This window comes from Salmo salar, chromosome 05 (genome assembly GCF_965601325.2).
Source record: "Salmo salar chromosome 05, fSalSal1, whole genome shotgun sequence".
NCBI lineage: Eukaryota > Metazoa > Chordata > Actinopteri > Salmoniformes > Salmonidae > Salmo > Salmo salar.
In genome coordinates, this window is record NC_138295.1 from 72,547,450 (window position 1) to 72,568,182 (window position 20,733).

The 20,733-nt window shown below is 45.7% G+C and overlaps 1 protein-coding gene across 1 annotated transcript in view; it reads right to left on the reverse strand.

The window, feature by feature from the left end:
* Positions 1–456: 456 nt before the first annotated feature.
* The window catches only part of LOC106605863 (protein capicua homolog), a 77,525-nt gene continuing 57,248 nt past the window's right edge, over positions 457–20,733 (reverse strand). Inside the window, 18 exon segments of the mRNA XM_082975503.1 lie at positions 457–2,819; positions 4,355–4,531; positions 6,139–6,273; positions 6,438–6,589; positions 9,437–9,594; positions 9,779–10,116; positions 10,209–10,468; positions 10,470–10,722; positions 11,760–11,950; positions 12,509–12,669; positions 12,869–13,008; positions 13,121–14,075; positions 14,219–14,316; positions 14,636–14,774; positions 14,940–15,118; positions 15,311–15,449; positions 15,568–15,750; positions 15,913–16,021. Of these exon segments, the coding sequence (XP_082831629.1) occupies positions 2,554–2,819; positions 4,355–4,531; positions 6,139–6,273; positions 6,438–6,589; positions 9,437–9,594; positions 9,779–10,116; positions 10,209–10,468; positions 10,470–10,722; positions 11,760–11,950; positions 12,509–12,669; positions 12,869–13,008; positions 13,121–14,075; positions 14,219–14,316; positions 14,636–14,774; positions 14,940–15,118; positions 15,311–15,449; positions 15,568–15,750; positions 15,913–16,021 (4,033 nt within the window). The 3' untranslated portion in view covers positions 457–2,553.

Sequence of the window (20,733 nt, forward strand, 5' to 3'; positions counted from 1 at the left end):
AGAAATACTTTTGTTTCATCAGCTATCCGGGTAGCTGGTCTCAGACGATCCTGCAGGTGAAGAAGCCGGATCTGGAGGTCCTGGGCTGGCGTGGTTACGAGGCCGGTTCGACATACTGCCAAATTCTCTAAAACAACATTGGAGGTGGCTTATGGTAGAGAAATTAAAATTCAATTCTCAGGCAACTGCTCTGTGGGACATTCGTGCAGTCAGCATGCCAATTGCGCTCTCCCTCAACTTGAGACATCTGTGGCATTGTGTTGTGTGACAAAACTGCACATTTTAGAATGGCCTTTTATTATCCCCAGTACAAGGTGCCCCTGTGTAATGATCATGCTGTTTAATCAGCTTCTTGATATGCCACACCTGTCAGGTGGATGGATTATCTTGGCAAAGGAGAAATTCTCACTAACAGGGATGTAAAACAAATTTGTGCACAAAATTTGAGAAATAAGCTTTTGGAACATTTCTGGGATCTTTTATTTCAGCTCATGAAACATGAGACCAACACTTTACATGTTGCATTTATATTTTTGTTCAGTATAGTTGGACAATAATAACTAATCAATAACTGGTGGTTCAGCTGTGTGTACATTAAAAACTAGTGAAAAATGTTAACTTGAACATTTATTCGTATACTGAAAGATAGATGTACATTTATGAATAATTTAAGTTTATCTTGCATACTGTATCTCAGTAAAACAAGGAGTAAAACGTTAATATTCATTTGTACATTTTTGGAGTTTGACCTTGTGTAATGGCGTCTTTTAAAAGTCAATACAAGTCAGTTACACATTGTTCCTTAACAATATTATAGTGAGTCTCCTGACTACAGTAAATAATATGTACAACACAACCAGGTCTTGCACAAAGACAACCAATATTATACCCTACCACTCTTTATACTGCCCTGCCCCCTCCAGGCTTATCTCCTCCCACCCCCTAGAGAGAACAGTAAGGGAGGATGAACGGAAAGAAATGAGGTGGTGGAGCCTGTAGAATCAAACTTACTAGCAGGGGAGTGAGAGAGGTATACAGGGTTGTCCAAAAACATACTTATTACACTTAAATGACTACAAATGTCAACCCTCTTCTCTTTGTTATCCCTCATTGAAATGAATAAAAAGATTTGTCACCCCAGGTCCTTGCTGGGGCGAAGTCAGGGTGTTGAAAGGGAAGACAAAGAGCAGGAAAGAGGCACAGGTGAGGACCATCTCATTTCCCCTCAAATAAGAACACAGTTTGCGAGAGCTAATCAAATGACATTGATATCAGCCTGTAGTAAGGATCAGGTCCACTATAACAATGACATTGATACCAGCCCGTAGTAAGGATCAGGTCCACTATAACAATGACATTGATACCAGCCCGTAGTAAGGATCAGGTCCACTATAACAATGACATTGATACCAGCCCGTAGTAAGGATCAGGTCCACTATAACAATGAGAGGAGTAATATTAGTAACAGTAATACAATAATAACATAATGAACTGCAAAGTTACATGTGTTTGATAAAAAAAAAGACAAGTTTGATGTCGTTAGATAAAAAACTGCTTGGCATTAGAAGTAATAGGCCTGTCAGCCTGACGTCCTCTGGGTTCTCAACTAAAGTCTACAAATACATAAAACATGGTTGAAGTGACAGTGAGAAATGTAAAGCCATGATGTGCCCATTGACTCCTTCTCCCCGCCTCCTTCCCTCATGGCAAGCGAATCAGACTAGCAGGAACGCTTGGTGCGCGCTTTACTGGCATCTTCTGTAGCCAATCATGGGAAGTGAGGGCGAGGTCCTAAACGCTGTCCTGTCCCCCTCACAGACCTGTGCTGAAGTTATGCTTTTATGGATCAAAGTAGAGAAAAATCTAACAAAACAAAGGTCCTTCTGATCCCTCTCCATCCAATGGCATCATCTCAAGTCAGTGGGGACCCAGCCCCCTAATGTCCAGCAGAAACAAATGAGCCAATGGGAGACTTGAGAGCCAGACCCTCTTCAGCAGCCAATTAACTGACCTTGCTTCCCAAGCCCTCCATTTTTAAAAACAACAAAGTCAGTCCTGTTAGAGTGAGAAATAACCTCAAACAGTCCCACTAAGTGATATGCATTGCAGTCTGAAAGATGGGCCCTGCTCCAAGGCAAAAGGTAACAGCTGGAGAGTTGTTATTGTATAGTCTATTGTCCACTGGCATCAATGGAAGCTTACAAGGATAATATTAATAACAAAGTGCTAATTCAAGTGTGGGTACTGGAGTTTGGGGTTCATCAGCTGTGTGTGTCACTGGCATTTTAAATGTCATTTTTTGGAGAGGGGGAATTACACTTTAAAAACAATCCCCTTTTAAGTTTTAAACAATTCCACCTCTGACCCATTTTGCAAACACACACATCCTCTTGGTCTCTTCCACTTGCTCTTTCTGACCTGGCTCTCTGGAGAAAGAGAGAGAGACAGGTCCAGAGACGCAGAGAGAGAGGGGTGTAGCTTCAACAAAATTAAGAGGCAGGATTTGGGGAACTGGTCCATCGCTGATTGGTCAATCCAGCCTGTCGGCATCCTTCATCTAGAAGACTCCTGCGAATCCCTCAGCTCCTCTGGACTACCCTCCCTCTCTCGATCTGCCTCCTCTCCCAATGGCTCTGCCCCTCCTGTCCCTTCCCCTGATTGGGCGCCAGACGGTCCGGGGAGCGAGCAGGCCTCATTGGTCTCAGAGGGGACGGCAGTCTGCATGATCTTCTGTCGGACCTCCCTGATCTTCAGCTGCAGACACACCTTGGTGGGGAAGATGTCTGAGTAGCGTGCCTGGAAGGCTGCTGTGGCCTGGGCTGGAGGGCGGACAGGAGGAGGAGGAAGACCGAGAGGAAGTGTTGATTATTGTTGATTTACAAGGAATGCAGAAAAAAAACTAATTTTTCTACGTGGGGAGGACTGTGTGTGTGTGCACACTGTAAATGAGAGAGAGTAGGGCCTATGTACAATACCAGTCTAAAGTCTGGACATCTACTCATTACTGGGTTTTTCTTTATTTTGACTATTTTTTACATTGTAGAGTAGTGAAGACATCAAAACTATGAAATAACACATATGGAATCATGTAGTAACCAAAAATGTGTAGGGGTGGAATACAGAAGATAGCCATATTTGGTAAAAATCCAAGTCCATATTATAGCAAGAACAGCTCAAATAAGCAAAGAGAAACGACAGCCCATCATTACTTTAAGACATGAAGGTCAGTCAATCCGGAAAAGTTCAAGAACTTTGAAAGTTTCTTCAAGTGCAGTCGCAAAAACCATCAAGCGCTATGATGAAACTGGCTCTCATGAGGACCGTCACAGGAAAGGAAGACCCAGAGTTACCTCTGCTGCAGAGGATAAGTTCATTAGAGTTACCAGCCTCAGAAATTGCAGCCCAAATAAATGCTTCAGAGTTGAAGTAACGGACACATCTCAACCTCAACTTTTCAGACGAGACCGTGTGAGTCAGGCCTTCATGGTCGAGTTGCTGCAGAGAAACCACTACTAAAGGACACCAATAAGAAGAAGAGACTTGCTTGGGCCAAGAAACGCAAGCAATGGACATAAGACCGGTGGAAATCTGTCCTTTGGTCTGATGAGTCCAAATTTGAGATTTTTGGTTCCAACCTCTGTTTTTGTGAGACGCAGAGTAGGTGAACGGATGATCTCCGCATGTGTGGTTCCCACTGTGAAGCATGAAGGTGTGATGGTGCTTTTCTGGTGACACTGGAGGTGATTTATTTAGAATTCAAGGCACAATTAACCAGCATGGCTACCACAGCATTCTGCAGCGATACACCATCCAATCTGGTTTGCACTTAGTGGGACTATAGTTTGTTTTTCAACAGGGCAATGACCCAACACACCTCCAGGCTGTGTAAGGGCTATTTGACCATGAAGGAGAGTGATGGAGTGCTGCATCAGATGACCTTGCCTCCACAATCACCCGACCTCAACCCAATTGAGATGGTTCGGGATGAGTTGGACCACAGAGTGAAAGAAAAGCAGCCAACAAGTGCTCAGCATATGTGGGAACTCCTTCAAGACTGTTGGAAAAGCATTCCAGGTGAAGCTGGTTGAGAGAATGCCAAGAGTGTGCAAAGCTGTCATCAAGGCAAAGGGTGGCTACTTTGAAGAATCTATTTTGATTTGTTTAACCCTTTTTTGGTTACTACATGTTTCCATAAATGTTATTTCATAGTTGAGATGTCGTCACTATTATTCTACAATGTAGAAAATAGTAAAAACAAAGAAAAACCCTTGAATGAGTAGGTGTGTCCAAACTTTCGACTGGTACTGTATATAAAAATCTATATGCAAGTGTGTGTATGTGCGTCTGTACTGACCTGAGGGGAAGAAGCCATGCTCCTGGAAGAGCTGCATGACGAGGGCTCGTCTCTGGTCCAGGGTGCGTCTCAGAGAGGAGTAGGGCACCTTGTCAAACTCCAGCTCCCCCAGGATGTCCTCTCCGTCAGCACCTGTCCCTGTCCCAGACCCTGGAGGGGGACACACAGACGGGGGGGCTGACAGACACACACTCTGGTTAGTATTTTATACAAAACATTTGTGTAAACATGGAACATGTATTTTAGGATTTGGAGTTTTAGCAGTTAATTATACAGCGCATTTGGAAAGTTTTCAGACCCCTTGACTTTTTCCAGTTTAGTTACATTACACCCTTATTCTAAAATCATCAATCTACACAATACCCCATAACGCCAAAGCAAAAACAGGTTTTTAGAAATGTTTGCAAATTTAAATATCACATTTACATAAGTATTCAGACACTTTACTCAGTACTTTGTTGAAACACCTTTGGCAGTGATTACAGCCTCGAGTCTTCTTGGGTATGACGCTACAAGCTTTGCACACCTGTATTTGGGGAGGTTTTCCTATTCCTCTCAAGCTCTGTCAGGTTGGATGGGGAGCGTTGCTGCACAGCTATTTTCAGGTCTCTCCAGAGATGTTCGATCAGGTTCAAGTCCGGGCTCTGGCTGGTCCACTCAAAGACATTCAGAGACTTGTCCCGAAGCCACTCCTGCATTGTCTTGGCTGTGCGCTTAGTGTTGTTGTCTTGTTGGAAGGTGAAACTTCGCCCCAGGCTGAGGTCCTAAGCGCTCTGGAGTAGGTTTTCATCAGGGATCTCTCTGTTCTTTGCCTCGATCCTGACTAGTCTCCCAGTGCCTGAAAACATCCCCACAGCATGACGTTGCCACCACCATGCTTCACTGTAGGGATGGTGCCAGGTTTCCTCCAGACGTGACGCATGGCATTCAGGCCAAAGAGTTCAATCTTGGTTTCTTCAGACCAGAGAATCTTGTTTGTCATTGTCTGAGAGTATTTAGCTGCTTTTGGCAAACTCCCAGCGGGCTGTCATGTGCCTTTTACTGAGGAGTGGCTTCCATCTGGCCACTCTACCATAAAAGGCCTGATTGGTGGAGTGCTGCAGAGATAGAACCTTCCAGAAGGACAACTGTCATCTCCATAGAGGAACTCTGGAGCTCTGTCAGAGTGACCATCGGGTTCTTGGTCACCTCCCTGACCAAGGCCCTTCTCCCCTGATTGCTCAGTTTGGCCGGGCGGTCTTGGTGGTTCCAAACTTCTTCCATTTAAGAATGATGGAGGCCACTGTGTTCTTGGGGACCTTCAATGCTGCAGAATTCTTTTTCTAGATCTATGCCTCAACACAATCCTGTCTCTGATCTCGGTTTTTGGTTTTTGCTCTGACATGCACTGTCAACTGTGGGACTTATATTGACAGGTGTGTGCCTTTCCAAGTCATGTCCAACCAATTTAATTTACCACAGGTGAACTCCAAAGTAGTTGTTGAAACATCTCAAGGATGATCAATGGAAACAGGATGCACCTGAGCTATATCAGCTATATTCGAGTATCAAAGCAAAGGGTCTGAATACTTATGTAAATAAAAAAATCTGAAAACCTGTTTTCGCTTTGTCATTCTGAGGTATTGTGTGTAGATTGCTGAAAAAAAACAACATATTTCATACATTTTAGAATAAAGCTGTAACGTAACAAAAGGTGGAAAAAGTCAAGGGGTCTGAATATTTCCCTAAGGCACTGTACATGAATAAACCTTACAATGAGGGTGTGAGTACGTCTGTGTTCCTACCTGGTCGGTCGAAGGTGAAGACGTCTCCCTCACACTTGGCGGCGCTCTTGGGTGTGCTGGGCTCCGAGCTGCAGCTGGAGCGCCGTCGGCTCTTCCTCTTAGGAGACACGGGGTCCTCTGTGGACGAGTCCAGGTCTGGACAGAAGAGGGGATGAGAAAGATATATATAAACGATTAGCAGATGCCTCTACTTCAGTGGCGCACACCGTAGCAAAATGTTATGCAACAGAAAATGTCAATCTCAGTTGTCTGTCTCCCTCTTTCCTTCAGTCCCCTCTACCTCCCCTCTACCCTCCTACCTGTGGAGTTCTTCCTCTTGCGGCGGTAGCTGCCCAGTATGGCGCGGGGGGAGGTGGCCAGGCTCTGCAGGGTGGGGGAGGGCAGCACCTCCTCTGGCCTGAACTCTGGTAGCTGAGCAAAACGCTCCTCAAAATACACCCCCGACAACACCCTGGGAGGAAGAGGGGGATGGAGGGAGAGAAACACAGGAGGAAGGTACCTGAACCCTTTCAAGTGTCAGGATGACTCAGGGATACTCACTAACAGACATGTTTTATAAATTGATAGATGGTGTGTCTATACTCAGGGATACTCACTAACAGACATGTTTTATAAATTGATAGATGGTGTGTCTATACTCAGGGTAACTCACTAACAGACATGTTTTATAAATTGATAGATGGTGTGTCTATACTCAGGGTAACTCACTAACAGACATGTTTTATAAATTGATAGATGGTGTGTCTATACTCAGGGATACTCACTAACAGACATGTTTTATAAATTGATAGATGGTGTGTCTATACTCAGGGATACTCACTAACAGACATGTTTTATAAATTGATAGATGGTGTGTCTATACTCAGGGATACTCACTAACCGACATGTTTTATAAATTGATAGATGGTGTGTCTATACTCAGGGATACTCACTAACAGACATGTTTTATAAATTGATAGATGGTGTGTCTATACATACTCAGGGTAACTCACTAACAGACATGTTTTATAAATTGATAGATGGTGTGTCTATACATACTCAGGGTAACTCACTAACAGACATGTTTTATAAATTGATAGATGGTGTGTCTATACATACTCAGGGTAACTCACTAACAGACATGTTTTATAAATTGATAGATGGTGTGTCTATACTCAGGGATACTCACTAACAGACATGTTTTATAAATTGATAGATGGTGTGTCTATACTCAGGGATACTCACTAACAGACATGTTTTATAAATTGATAGATAGTGAGTCTACCCTGAGTATAGACACACCATCTATCAATTTATAAAACATGTCTGTTAGTGAGTCTACCCTGAGTATAGACACACCAACAGACATGTTTTATAAATTGATAGATGGTGTGTCTATACTCAGGGTAACTCACTAACAGACATGTTTTATAAATTGATAGATGGTGTGTCTATACTCAGGGTAACTCACTAACAGACATGTTTTATAAATTGATAGATGGTGTGTCTATACTCAGGGATACTCACTAACAGACATGTTTTATAAATTGATAGATGGTGTGTCTATACTCAGGGTAACTCACTAACAGACATGTTTTATAAATTGATAGATAGTGAGTATCCCTGAGTATAGACACACCATCTATCAATTTATAAAACATGTCTGTTAGTGAGTATCCCTGAGTATAGACACACCAACAGACATGTTTTATAAATTGATAGATGGTGTGTCTATACTCAGGGATACTCACTAACAGACATGTTTTATAAATTGATAGATGGTGTGTCTATACTCAGGGTAACTCACTAACAGACATGTTTTATAAATTGATAGATGGTGTGTCTATACTCAGGGTAACTCACTAACAGACATGTTTTATAAATTGATAGATGGTGTGTCTATACTCAGGGTAACTCACTAACAGACATGTTTTATAAATTGATAGATGGTGTGTCTATACTCAGGGTAACTCACTAACAGACATGTTTTATAAATTGATAGATGGTGTGTCTATACTCAGGGTAACTCACTAACAGACATGTTTTATAAATTGATAGATGGTGTGTCTATACTCAGGGATACTCACTAACAGACATGTTTTATAAATTGATAGATGGTGTGTCTATACTCAGGGTAACTCACTAACAGACATGTTTTATAAATTGATAGATGGTGTGTCTATACTCAGGGTAACTCACTAACAGACATGTTTTATAAATTGATAGATGGTGTGTCTATACTCAGGGATACTCACTAACAGACATGTTTTATAAATTGATAGATGGTGTGTCTATACTCAGGGTAACTCACTAACAGACATGTTTTATAAATTGATAGATGGTGTGTCTATACTCAGGGTAACTCACTAACAGACATGTTTTATAAATTGATAGATGGTGTGTCTATACTCAGGGATACTCACTAACAGACATGTTTTATAAATTGATAGATGGTGTGTCTATACTCAGGGATACTCACTAACAGACATGTTTTATAAATTGATAGATAGTGAGTTACCCTGAGTATAGACACACCATCTATCAATTTATAAAACATGTCTGTTAGTGAGTATCACTGAGTATAGACACACCATCTATCAATTTATAAAACATGTCTGTTAGTGAGTTACCCTGAGTATAGACACACCAACAGACATGTTTTATAAATTGATAGATGGTGTGTCTATACTCAGTGATACTCACTAACAGACATGTTTTATAAATTGATAGATGGTGTGTCTATACTCAGGGTAACTCACTAACATACATGTTTTATAAATTGATAGATGGTGTGTCTATACTCAGGGATACTCACTAACAGACATGTTTTATAAATTGATAGATGGTGTGTCTATACTCAGGGTAACTCACTAACAGACATGTTTTATAAATTGATAGATAGTGAGTATCCCTGAGTATAGACACACCATCTATCAATTTATAAAACATGTCTGTTAGTGAGTATCCCTGAGTATAGACACACCAACAGACATGTTTTATAAATTGATAGATGGTGTGTCTATACTCAGGGATACTCACTAACAGACATGTTTTATAAATTGATAGATGGTGTGTCTATACTCAGGGTAACTCACTAACAGACATGTTTTATAAATTGATAGATGGTGTGTCTATACTCAGGGTAACTCACTAACAGACATGTTTTATAAATTGATAGATGGTGTGTCTATACTCAGGGTAACTCACTAACAGACATGTTTTATAAATTGATAGATGGTGTGTCTATACTCAGGGTAACTCACTAACAGACATGTTTTATAAATTGATAGACGGTGTGTCTATACTCAGGGTAACTCACTTGTCCACAGAGTCGAAGGTCCTTTTGAGTGGCGGGGGGCGGGCCTTCACCTTTTTGGGAGGAGGGGCATCTTTGTCGCTCTGGGGAGGTGGCAGGGCAGGGTCTGTACCCAAGGGAGGGGGCAGGGGTGAGGAGGGGACGGAGTCCTTCCACCCAGACTGAATGGGGCAGAGAGGAGAACAAGTTTAATAATACAGTATGCTGGGAGGGTTTAGTTTTGGGACACAGGGTGTAAAATCAGAAATGTATGTTATTTTCTATGAATGTGATCTCATTTGCATTCTCTGATTATTGAGAAGAAAAACCAAAACAATCCATCCGGTCAATCTCTCTCTCTCTCACCTCCTTGTTGCTGGCCTCTGTGCTGCATGTATCAGTGTTGTCCCCAGGGCCGTGTCCCACAGGGGGTCTATCAGAGGAGGGGGGCTCCTCAGCAGTGTGTGTGTGTTGGGACGGGGACGCCGACTCCCCAGGACGCTCCAGCTCAAAGGAAAAACGACTGTTGGCTCCAGTGTTCTCTCTTTCTTTCTCCCTTTCCCTCTCTCGGTTCTTCTCCCTCTCCTTTCCTCGGCCTCCTCCCTCGTAGCTGCCCACCGGGATGTTGGCAACTGTGGCTTTGATTTTCTGAGGGGTCCTCACCGGGAGCTGGGGGAGTTTGGGGGTGCCTGGTGCGCTGCCTGCTGAAATATGTATATTAGAAGTTCTCATATACTTGCATTTGTTAAGCATTAGATCTTTGTTCGAAAAAACAAGGACGGCGCCTTAGACTTACTGGAAGTGTGAGAGGGCAGGGGGGGGCTGCAGGGCCGCAGTGACAATGAGGAGCCACTTGGGGGTGCCACTAAGCTGCTGCTCTTATTGAAGGTCTGGGCTTGCCTCTCCGTCTGTCTGTCCGCCTGTGTGAGGGTTGGCCTGTCCGTCTGTCCGTACACCTGTAGCTCAGGCTGCGTCTCCGCTGACTGAGAGTGAGACGTTCTGTCCGTGGGTCTCTCCCCCGCGTGCCTGTCTGTTTGTCTGTCCGACTGGAGCTGGGTGTGTGTGTGAGTGTGTGTGGTGCGGGGCGAATGTGTGTTTGGGCAGGATGTGGGTGGACAGACTGGAGGAGCTGGAGACTGTGTACACCATGCTGGGTGGCCCGGTTGCCATGGAGACCACCCCGGTTGCCATGGTGACGCTGGTAGGGGGGTAGATGGCGGTGATTATCTGTCCCCCTGAAGCAGAGGCTGGGCCAGCGGGGAGGGAGGGGCAGGTAGGGGACTGGACTGGGGCCAGAAGGGGAGGCTGACCTGGAGAGAGAAAGAGTTAACACCCTTCAATGGCCAGAGTGTACGGCCAGCTTTGGCCAGAGTGTACGGCCAGCTTTGGCCAGAGTGTACGGCCAGCGACAGCCAGATTATGATAACCTGTTTCCTCTAAGCTAAAGGCTCCTGTTCAAAACGGAGGGGAGTTTTCTTGTTGCTACTGTTGCAGTTCACAGGGAACTTAAAAGTGCAACATAGTTTCGAGTTTGAATGTCACATGCACAAGTACAGTGAAATGAGTTTCTAACCAGCTCTAACCCCAACACTGCAGTAATCAATAACAATGTAATACTAAAAATAACAAGGTACAACTGAAGCACACCAGATAGAAAAATAAGAAATAAGAAGAACATGATAAAGTCAGCAAGCAAAGTTGGGTTGGAGCTTGTAAAACGGCAGCCATCCAGTATGGGGCCATCTTATTCTAGATGTCCTTCAAGTGGATGCACTGACCTGTAGAGCCCTGCACAGGCATGCATTTTATGCCCGAGCCAAACCCATGCCCTACCCTACCCAGGCCTGATTGCTTCTGGCAAATGTAAAGCCCGGCCCAGCCCAGCCCTAAACCTGAAATAATGTCCTCCGTTAGTAAATCCATTAGCTGCTCCTCTCTGTCTGTCACTCGCTCCGTAAGCGCTGGTCACTCTGCATGCACTCTGCTCATGGAGGCTCTGGGTCTATGAGTATCCATAGTAACGGCTTTGCTTGGGCTGCTCTGCTCAATGACAAGACATGAGAGACTCTATACTACCACAAAACTCAAGGAACATTCTTATTTTCTGTTAAATAATCTCTCCTGTTTTATCTTGGACGAGGTTGAAGCATTTCTGACACCGTGTTATGATCTTAGATATGACTGTACTTCGCAGCAGAGCACGAGAAAATGGCTCAGCTTCAAAATGTTACAGATCAATTTAGTTATACAGGAGCCCTGCTCGTACCCTAGTTAATGATGAAAAACAGGCCCTACCCGGCCCTAACCTGATGTATAATGTCGGGCCCGGCAGCAGAGCTCTACTGACCTGTGATGAGGGGTTGGACTAGGTTCTGTCCAGGGGGGTCTATGGCTGTAAAGCCCAGCGTTGCTAGGGGCAATGGAACATATGCAGATCCAGGGGTGGGCTGGGCCTGCTGAGGGGAGGAGGAGCCTGTTGTTGTGGAGACCAGAGGCAGAGCAGAGGGGACTCCTGGCGTGGACTGGACATAGGTGATCCTGGGAGTGGTGGAGAGAGAGAGAGAGAGAGAGAGAGAGAGAGGAGAGAGAGAGAGAGAGAGAGAGAGAGAGAGAGAGAGAGAGAGAGAGAGAGAGATAGAGAGAGAGGTAGAGAGAGAGGTAGAGAGTGGTAGAGAGAGAGAAAAGAGAAGTTAAGGTGAAGAGGGAAAGAGAAAGTGTGTATGAGTGGGAGAGAGAAGATGACAGATGAAACAGGCAGTGAAGGAGGAGAGAGACAAAAAAAAGGAAAATAGAACATGAACAAGGATGAAAGGAGGAGAGAGGAGAGAAATGGTGCAGTGGGGGTCAGTGGGTGACTGAACAGTTGAGGAAACAGTAGATGAGTGTGTCTGTGTGGTGGAGCTGAGAGGCAGTGAGGGGGCGGCAGGCAGGCAGCGCAGAGGAAGAGGCAGCCTGGGCCAGCAGCAGCAACAGAGCAGAATGACTAACACACAACACAAGAGCTGCACCTCTTCCAAAACCATTGTGTTATGTATTATGGTAGGTCAGCAGCGCTAACAGTGCACTGTTAGATTCAGTTGGTCTATGTCCTCCTACCTGGTTGGTTGGGGCGGCAGCAGCACAGTCTGAGATGGGGCAGAACCCGGGTGCAATACTGTGGCCGTTCCCATGGTAACGGGAAAAGGGCTCCCAGGATGCCCTGTCCCGCCTTGCTGGAGCTGGGATTGGACGACAGGCATGGGAGCGATCTGGAAGATCTATCAGAGAGATGGAGAAAGAGTGAGAAGATGGATATCTGTGTATTTACTACAAGTGTAATTACTTAGATTATTCTATGATTACAAAGACAAGTAAGAATGGTCATGTTGGAGCTCTGACAGCCCTGGGATACAGAATAAACCTGCTGAAATCTCAATGTCTTGGTCTGGCTGTCATCACCATGGTAACACTGCTTACCTTGCTTCCTGCTTGAGCTCCATTCTGGACAGGAAGAGGTGGAGCCACGAGGGGGAACTGCTGGGCAGGGGCGGGTGCCGTCCTCACTGTTGCCATGGGAAGCAGCATCTTGCCCTGTAGGACTGGGGACTGGGATTGCACTAACGGGTGAAAGAGAGAAGAAAATATGGATAAGGTTAAGCCTTTTTTGAAAACAGTGTCACAGTTCTACATTTATTAGAGATTTGGTGTACGACCCCCCCCCCCCCTCACCTCTGGCTCCCGGGCTGACCACTCCCACGGCTGGGCTGGAGGCATATCCCATCAGCGAGCCCGGCCCCACCTGCTTCCCATTGGCTATGGACATGTGGGTGGGCGGAGCTGTGGGCAGGTTGAAGATACTGTTGGGCAGGTTGTGCAGCTGAGGGGAGGGGCTCTTGGGATTAGAGCTGGCTGATAGGGTGGGCAGGATGTATTGGACCTGTGTGATGGCTTTGCCCCCGGGGGATGCCAGAGATGACGAGGAGAGGAACTGGGGCTGGAGCAGGGAGAGGGGCAGGGGGCCGTTGGTGTGGTTGTGTGTGGGGGCAGAGACGGGGGCGGGGGGGGGCAGCTGGTGGTGGGAGGACGGATGGGGGGAGGGACTGATGAGCTGGACAGTGGGCTGGCTGTGTCCCGGGAACACCAAGCTGGTCACTAGCCCCCCTGGACCCGCCCCTGCACCTATGGGATTGGGTGACGATGAGGAGTAGTAGCCAGGCCCTCCGCTTCCTGCTCCGGAGCCAATCAGAAGCTGCGCCTGCTGCAATGGGAGGGACCTCCTGTCTGGTGGGTGAGGAATGGATGAAGCTGCTCCGTCTCGGGGTTTACTAGCGATAGGGACTGGCGTGCTCACGACCGGACGAACCACGTTGGTCACCACTGTAGAGGCCACTCTGACAGCCCCCAAGCCCAGGACAGGAGACAGGCCAAGGGGGGTAAGGGCAGAAGGAACTGGGCCTCCGGGGCTGGAGATGACAGAGTGGCCTGAGGAGGACAGGGAAAGAGAGAGGGATGACACTCCTCCTCCTCCATCACCACCTCCCTCTATTCCTCTCTTCCTCCTGCGGTCTGAGAGCCCCCCTCTCTCCTCGTCGTAGCGTTTGGAAGGGTAGGAGGAGAGAGAGACGGAGCGTCCGTGGGGGGTGGGCTGGGAGAAGGAAGAGCAGATCACTGGAGCAAAGACACGCTGCAGAGACAGAAAGAGAAACAACTAAATGTCTGTAGCAGGGTGAAAAGCATTTTCCGCTTCTCTAAATAATGGTACTATATCAAGAAAATGATCAGTCAGACAACTAACTCAATCTAGCCTTGATAAAGGAAGAGACTTACCTTGCGATCGCTCTCGTTCCCAGAGGCGTTGTCACTGTCGCTGTCCGTCACTCTCTCCTTACACTTCAGGTCTATGGAGCTGGCAGGGTACTGGTCCTCTGTAGGGGGAAAGGGGAGTGGGGGTACTCATGGTTTATGTGCATAAACACCCATTTCTAACTTCCTCTGCCAGTATATTGTACATGTAATATGCATGTCTGGGAATCGTTTGTGTGGAATTTCCTGCGACCAGATTTCCCTTAGGGGGCAATAAAGGTATTTTGAATTGAATTTCTCAAACTGTCCAATTAAGATGATGTCATTATGGGAAAAGAGCTCCCAGTAGTATTGTGTTTCCCAGCAGTGTTTACAGGGGCTTACTCCAAAATAAGCTTATAACTGTTGTTGAGATGTTGTCACAGCACTTTAGTTTCTCACCGATGACATCGTCGTCTCCCTCCTCTTCACAGATAACCATGCGTTCTTCATCACTGGTCATGTCCTCACTGACCCCCCTCTGAGACCGGGACAGGGTCTGGGCGCGCCCCGAAAACTGGCCACCGCCATCCCCACACATCTGAGAGAGGAGGAGGAAGAGGAGGAGGAAGAGGGAGCCAGATATAAAAACAACAAAGTGATGGATAAGAGGGACCAGTCAAAATTGACACACCAAACTAAGAAACCTCTGTTTATCATTGGAGTAAAGCGGCTGTGGTGAAAACATTATGTAGCATGGCCTTACCTGTGACAGTTCGGCCAGGGCCTGTGTGTTGCCCTTCTCACTCCTCTCCAGGCTGTGCATGGCACTCTGGGAGAAGGCTCGGGGGCGGGGTAGCTGACCTACATGCCCCTCCCCTGGATTCCGCTCAGACACACCCAGCAGGCCAGACCCCACCCCTTTCAGCTCCACACCATGAGGCTCTGAGAGAGAGAAAGTAAGGGGGGAGAGTGAGACAGTGGTGCATAGCGAGAGGAAATAGAGCGCTATATAGATATTAAATCATAATGCTTTAGTGATGACAGAGCTCACAGGAAACCTTGGCAATCAAATGAACATCTCTTCCTTTCTGTTATCTCTTATTTGGGTGTATTGAGCAGCAGTGTGTGACTCACCGGTGGTCTCAGACATGCTCCTTTCTCTAATGTCTTTGCCTCCCGGCCCCGGGAGCCCTCGGCCATCAGAACTAGACTTCTTCCTGTCTTTGTTGCACCACTTCCAGTCTGGGTGGGCCTTAAAATGGGCCTCCTTCACCTGAGAAAGAGAGAAAGAGAGAATGAGCAAACAAAATACAATCATTTTTTGGCTGCTTAGTCAGGTCAGACTAAACCATTGCACTAAATTGGTGTGTGTGTGTGTGTGTGTGTAACACCTGGAAGGCGAGGTCATGATACTTCTGCTTCTCTTTGGGCCCCAGGGCGTACCACCACTCGCCCAGGATCTTGCTAACCGTGCGGTTGTCCTGGTTGGGGTGCCTCTGGTGCACCAGCGCTCGATGCCGCTTACTGAAGATCATGAATGCGTTCATGGGCCGTCTGATGTGGTCCTTCTCCCTCTGAGAGGGAGGAAAGAATGATTAGATGAGGGTGAGAGAAAGCAGAGCGCCTTGCCAGGGATTCTCCTCTTTTAACACTGTGATTATATGAGGAACGGAATGTATGACAAGGTAAGAGATGAATTGAGAAAATGAGTGAGCCAGAGACAGGTGAGAGGTTACCTTGTTAGGGCTGATCTTGTCCCCATCTTTGGGCAGGGCGCTGAGGGACTGAGTGCGTCTCTTCACAGGAGTCACAGACAAGGGCTCAGGAAGAACACTGGGCAAGAACCTGAGAGACAGACAGGTGGAGACAGAACCATGAAAACATCAGATCTCTAACCGAAACCATATACATCTCACTCACCATCATACCTCTGTAGCAAACATGGAACATTTCATTATTATTATTATTATTATTATTATTTATAATAATTTTGAACAACTCTTGGCGAGTGTAGGTCTTAGGAGAGATATTTGGATTAAACTGTCATTCTCTTTCACACACACAGAGCAGGGAAAGTGGCTCCACTCCCCAGAGACATTTCAGTGAATTCAGCAGACGCCTCATGACAGTCAATGGAGAGCAGCAGCCTGGCCACTGCCATTCTTTGAAGTTATGTTTGATGTTTTATTGTCAAACACACAGGATAGGTGCAGTGAAATGTGTTGTTTTACAGGGTCAGCCATAGTTGTACACAAGGCACATCGACAAGTCGTTCACCTTGTTGGCTCGGGTATTCAAACCAGCAACCTTCTGGTTCCTGGCCCAACGCTCTAACCACTAGGCTACCTGCCGCCCTGTATATTCATATAACCATTCATATGGCTAGTAATAAAGCACAGAGATGGAATGCTTTTGTTCCTCACCTCGTTGTTCAAACCCCATGCTGCTCTACATGTAGGAGTATAGTAAAACGTCACAGTGGACGCGTGGAGCCACCCACTCTACTCTCACTGCCCCAAACACATCTTGGCCGACCGAAAGTCATCTGTTCTTTCGACCAATTAACTGGTCTAAATTTTAAAAGGTGTATATAAAATCAACTATATGCATTGATCTTGTTTGATGCTTGACGTGGATGTTGATTCAGAGGGGTTGGGTGAAATGCGGAAGACACATTTCAGTTGAATGCATTCAGTTGTACTGACTAGGTATCCCCCTGTCCCTTTAAACACACTGTTTGATTAAATATGACACATCAAGATAAAACAATTAACCTGACCCGACCATGCTCCTCCAGCTCCTGCCAAACATCCCATTTACCACACGGGCCTGCCATCATTCACGGGCCTGCCATCATTCACGGGCCTGCCATCATTCACGGGCCTGCCATCATTCACGGGCCTGCCATCATTCACGGGCCTGCCATCATTCACGGGCCTGCCATCATTCACTTACTGTGTGTTTACAGCCAGTGCAACTTTGGATCATTAGAATAGAATTCATTCACCAAAAACCACAAAATACACCTGAATGGATTTCTGCAAATATATAAACACCACGGGATTCCTCTTACATTTGGAAACTTTACTGTCCTATCCAAACAACCGTGAGAAGGTAGGCTCTCTCTCCCTTAGTTATGCACATCAACAAGATGAACAACTAATGCTAGCCAGAGCAAGATGAGCTCAAATCTAACAAAGGAACATTAGATAAACACTCAAACTTTCAGCTAGTTGGCTATAAAAATTGCACTGATAAATGGGGAATTGTAGCCTCCTCGACCTTCTGCAGCTTGCCTGCCAATGCATGCTTGTCCTAACCAAGCACCCAAGCTAACTGGCTAAAGTTGGCTAGCTTGCTAGCTAGCTACTTCCAGAAACAAATGAGAGAACACCTCACTCTGACCATTGACATTCCCAGCATCAGCTACATTAGTCCGTTTTTGTCCAGAATATTATGTCATTGAAACTGAAACAGTGCATCCCGAATGGAGGCAGCAAACAATGTACCATTGTAATGCTGAATGATATTAATAATGCATTGAACTGCATCCATCTATTCTGCCAACAATGCCTTAGTGTATGTCATGGAACGTTGAGTCAAATATAACCTATTTAAAAAAAAAATCTTATAAAGTTGGTTTTGTAGTATAAACTGTGAATTTGATATTTTTTACTGATATTATGATTGTCTGTTTGTTTCATATGTGCAAAGCAGTTAAAACGTTGTCAGTTCCACACTTCACCGGTTAGTGTGTGCTAAATGTGAAACCCTTTTTGCAAGGAAGTAATAGTTGTACAATTCGATTGGGAAACGCTTAATGGTTGTGTTTTTGTATTCTTATGATTGGGACCTACTGGCTTATTATGTCTGAGTTTATAGACTGTTTATCCTTTAACATCATGCTGTTTGTGACTGCTGTCTTTCCATCGGCCCTATGTAGTGGTCCTGGAGAAGTTGGTATATTCTAATTTTGCCAGAGTTCCCAAACAGGCCGCCCAGAGAAGGAAGTGTGAAAAAATCCAATGTTATTCAATGTTTTTTTTTTGCATTTTTCCTATAGATTTTTCAGATTTTCACTCTCAAAATCACAATTTTTTTTTAATATTGAAAGAATACCAAAAATGGTCTAACTGACCACACCGCTCACTTAAAAGAAATATTCAATCATTGCATCTAAACTGTCCACGAGCGTCTGCGTAGGCGCTAAAATAGAACTTGGTTATATTTGTGATGCTTGAGGCGCTGCAAGTCCCGCCTCTCCTATCTCCTGATTGGTTTCTAGGAGCCTATACCCACGTGGGTGATTGAAAGATGATCTGAGGTCCACACTCCTGTCCAGTTGGTGGTTGTAATGCACATTAAAGTTGGTTGCCAACTGCCATATAAACTCCAAAGAAGAAGCCTGAAGGAGGAGAGATTACTAGAAACTAACACTGTTTACCCTTTTATCTGTGGAATAATTGTCAGAGGACCTTGTGCATTTCAGGTAAAATAACAAGTCAATGTTTATATCCCAGGACAAATTAGCTAGCAACAGCAAGCCAAATTGCCATGAATGTTTAATGCTTTTCGACCTGTCACCAAATGAATACAGTTGGTTCAGAGTTTGTTTTGGTAATTCAACCTGCGTGTCCTGATCACATCTGGTGCGGATGGCCAAATCAACCTGCATGTCCTGATCACATCTGGTGTGTATGGCCAAATCAACCTGCATGTCCTGATCACATCTGGTGTGGATGGCCAAATCAACCTGCGTGTCCTGATCACATCTGGTGTGGATGGCCAAATCAACCTGCATGTCCTGATCACATCTGGTGTGGATGGCCAAATCAACCTGCATGTCCTGATCACATCTGGTGTGGATGGCCAAATCAACCTGCATGTCCTGATCACATCTGGTGTGGATGGCCAAATCAACCTGCGTGTCCTGATCACGTCTGGTGTGGATGGCCAAATCAACCTGCATGTCCTGATCACATCTGGTGTGGATGGCCAAATCAACATGCATGTCCTGATCACATCTGGTGTGTATGGCCAAATCAACATGCATGTCCTGATCACATCTGGTGTGGATGGCCAAATCAACATGCATGTCCTGATCACATCTGGTGTGGATGGCCAAATCAACATGCGTGTCCTGATCACATCTGGTGTGGATGGCCAAATCAACCTGCGTGTCCTGATCACATCTGGTGTGGATGGCCAAATCAACATGCATGTCCTGATCACATCTGGTGTGTATGGCCAAATCAACATGCGTGTCCTGATCACATCTGGTGTGGATGGCCAAATCAACCTGCGTGTCCTGATCACATCTGGTGTGGATGGCCAAATCAACCTGCATGTCCTGATCACATCTGGTGTGGATGGCCAAATCAACCTGCGTGTCCTGATCACGTCTGGTGTGGATGGCCAAATCAACATGCATGTCCTGATCACATCTGGTGTGGATGGCCAAATCAACCTGCATGTCCTGATCACATCTGGTGTGGATGGCCAAATCAACATGCATGTCCTGATCACGTCTGGTGTGGATGGCCAAATCAACCTGCGTGTCCTGATCACGTCTGGTGTGGATGGCCAAATCAACATGCATGTCCTGATCACATCTGGTGTGGATGGCCAAATCAACATGCATGTCCTGATCACATCTGGTGTGGATGGCCAAATCAACCTGCATGTCCTGATCACATCTGGTGTGGATGGCCAAATCAACCTGCATGTCCTGATCACATCTGGTGTGGATGGCCAAATCAACATGCATGCGATGGAACACGCGGACGCACGCACCCGGTCTGGTCAGCATGTAAGTCCACATCAATCTGATTGGGTGGGCCTGTCAGGGCCTGGCTCCCCAGTGGGAGGGCCTCTGTCCACCCAGGCCCATCCATGTCTACACCCCTGATGCAAATAGTGCATGATGGCAGTTGCACATCACAAATAGCCTTCTAACAAACACTTCTGACTAAACTTTTTAAATATCTGGTTTGCATACCCATTGTTGCCTTGGTTAACATTTACTGGGAGATATGTTGAAACGTCTTTCCTACCCTACCAGCTACCGATGTCATTCTTCTCTGAGCTACTCCATGCCAAAACCATCTGAAGCTGCACACTCTTACTGCCTGCAGATGATAATCCATTGAAACTAGACTATGTGCATGTCAATATATTTCACGTGCTTTGCGATTTTGTAGGCTACTTTGTGAATGATTTCTCTATTGTACTTCATAATTGTCATACACCTCCACTACACTACTTTGATACGCTTCAGAAGGGATTAAGCCCAGGCTGACCTCAACGTGATGGGGTTCATCTCTGCTCTCCACGAGCTGGCTGCAGCAGACAGGAAGTTCTACTGCAGGCTCAGAGACGTCAAGAAGCGGGGGGTCAGGCCTCTACTGAAGAAAGGTGAGACGAAAGACATACAGACATAGGGATAGGGCTGTTGAGGTAACTGTATTACCCGCCACACAGGCGGTCATGAGTCATGAAGGCAGTCAAATTCCACTTGATCTTTTAGTCACGGTAATTACTCTTCTCCAAGCTCTGAC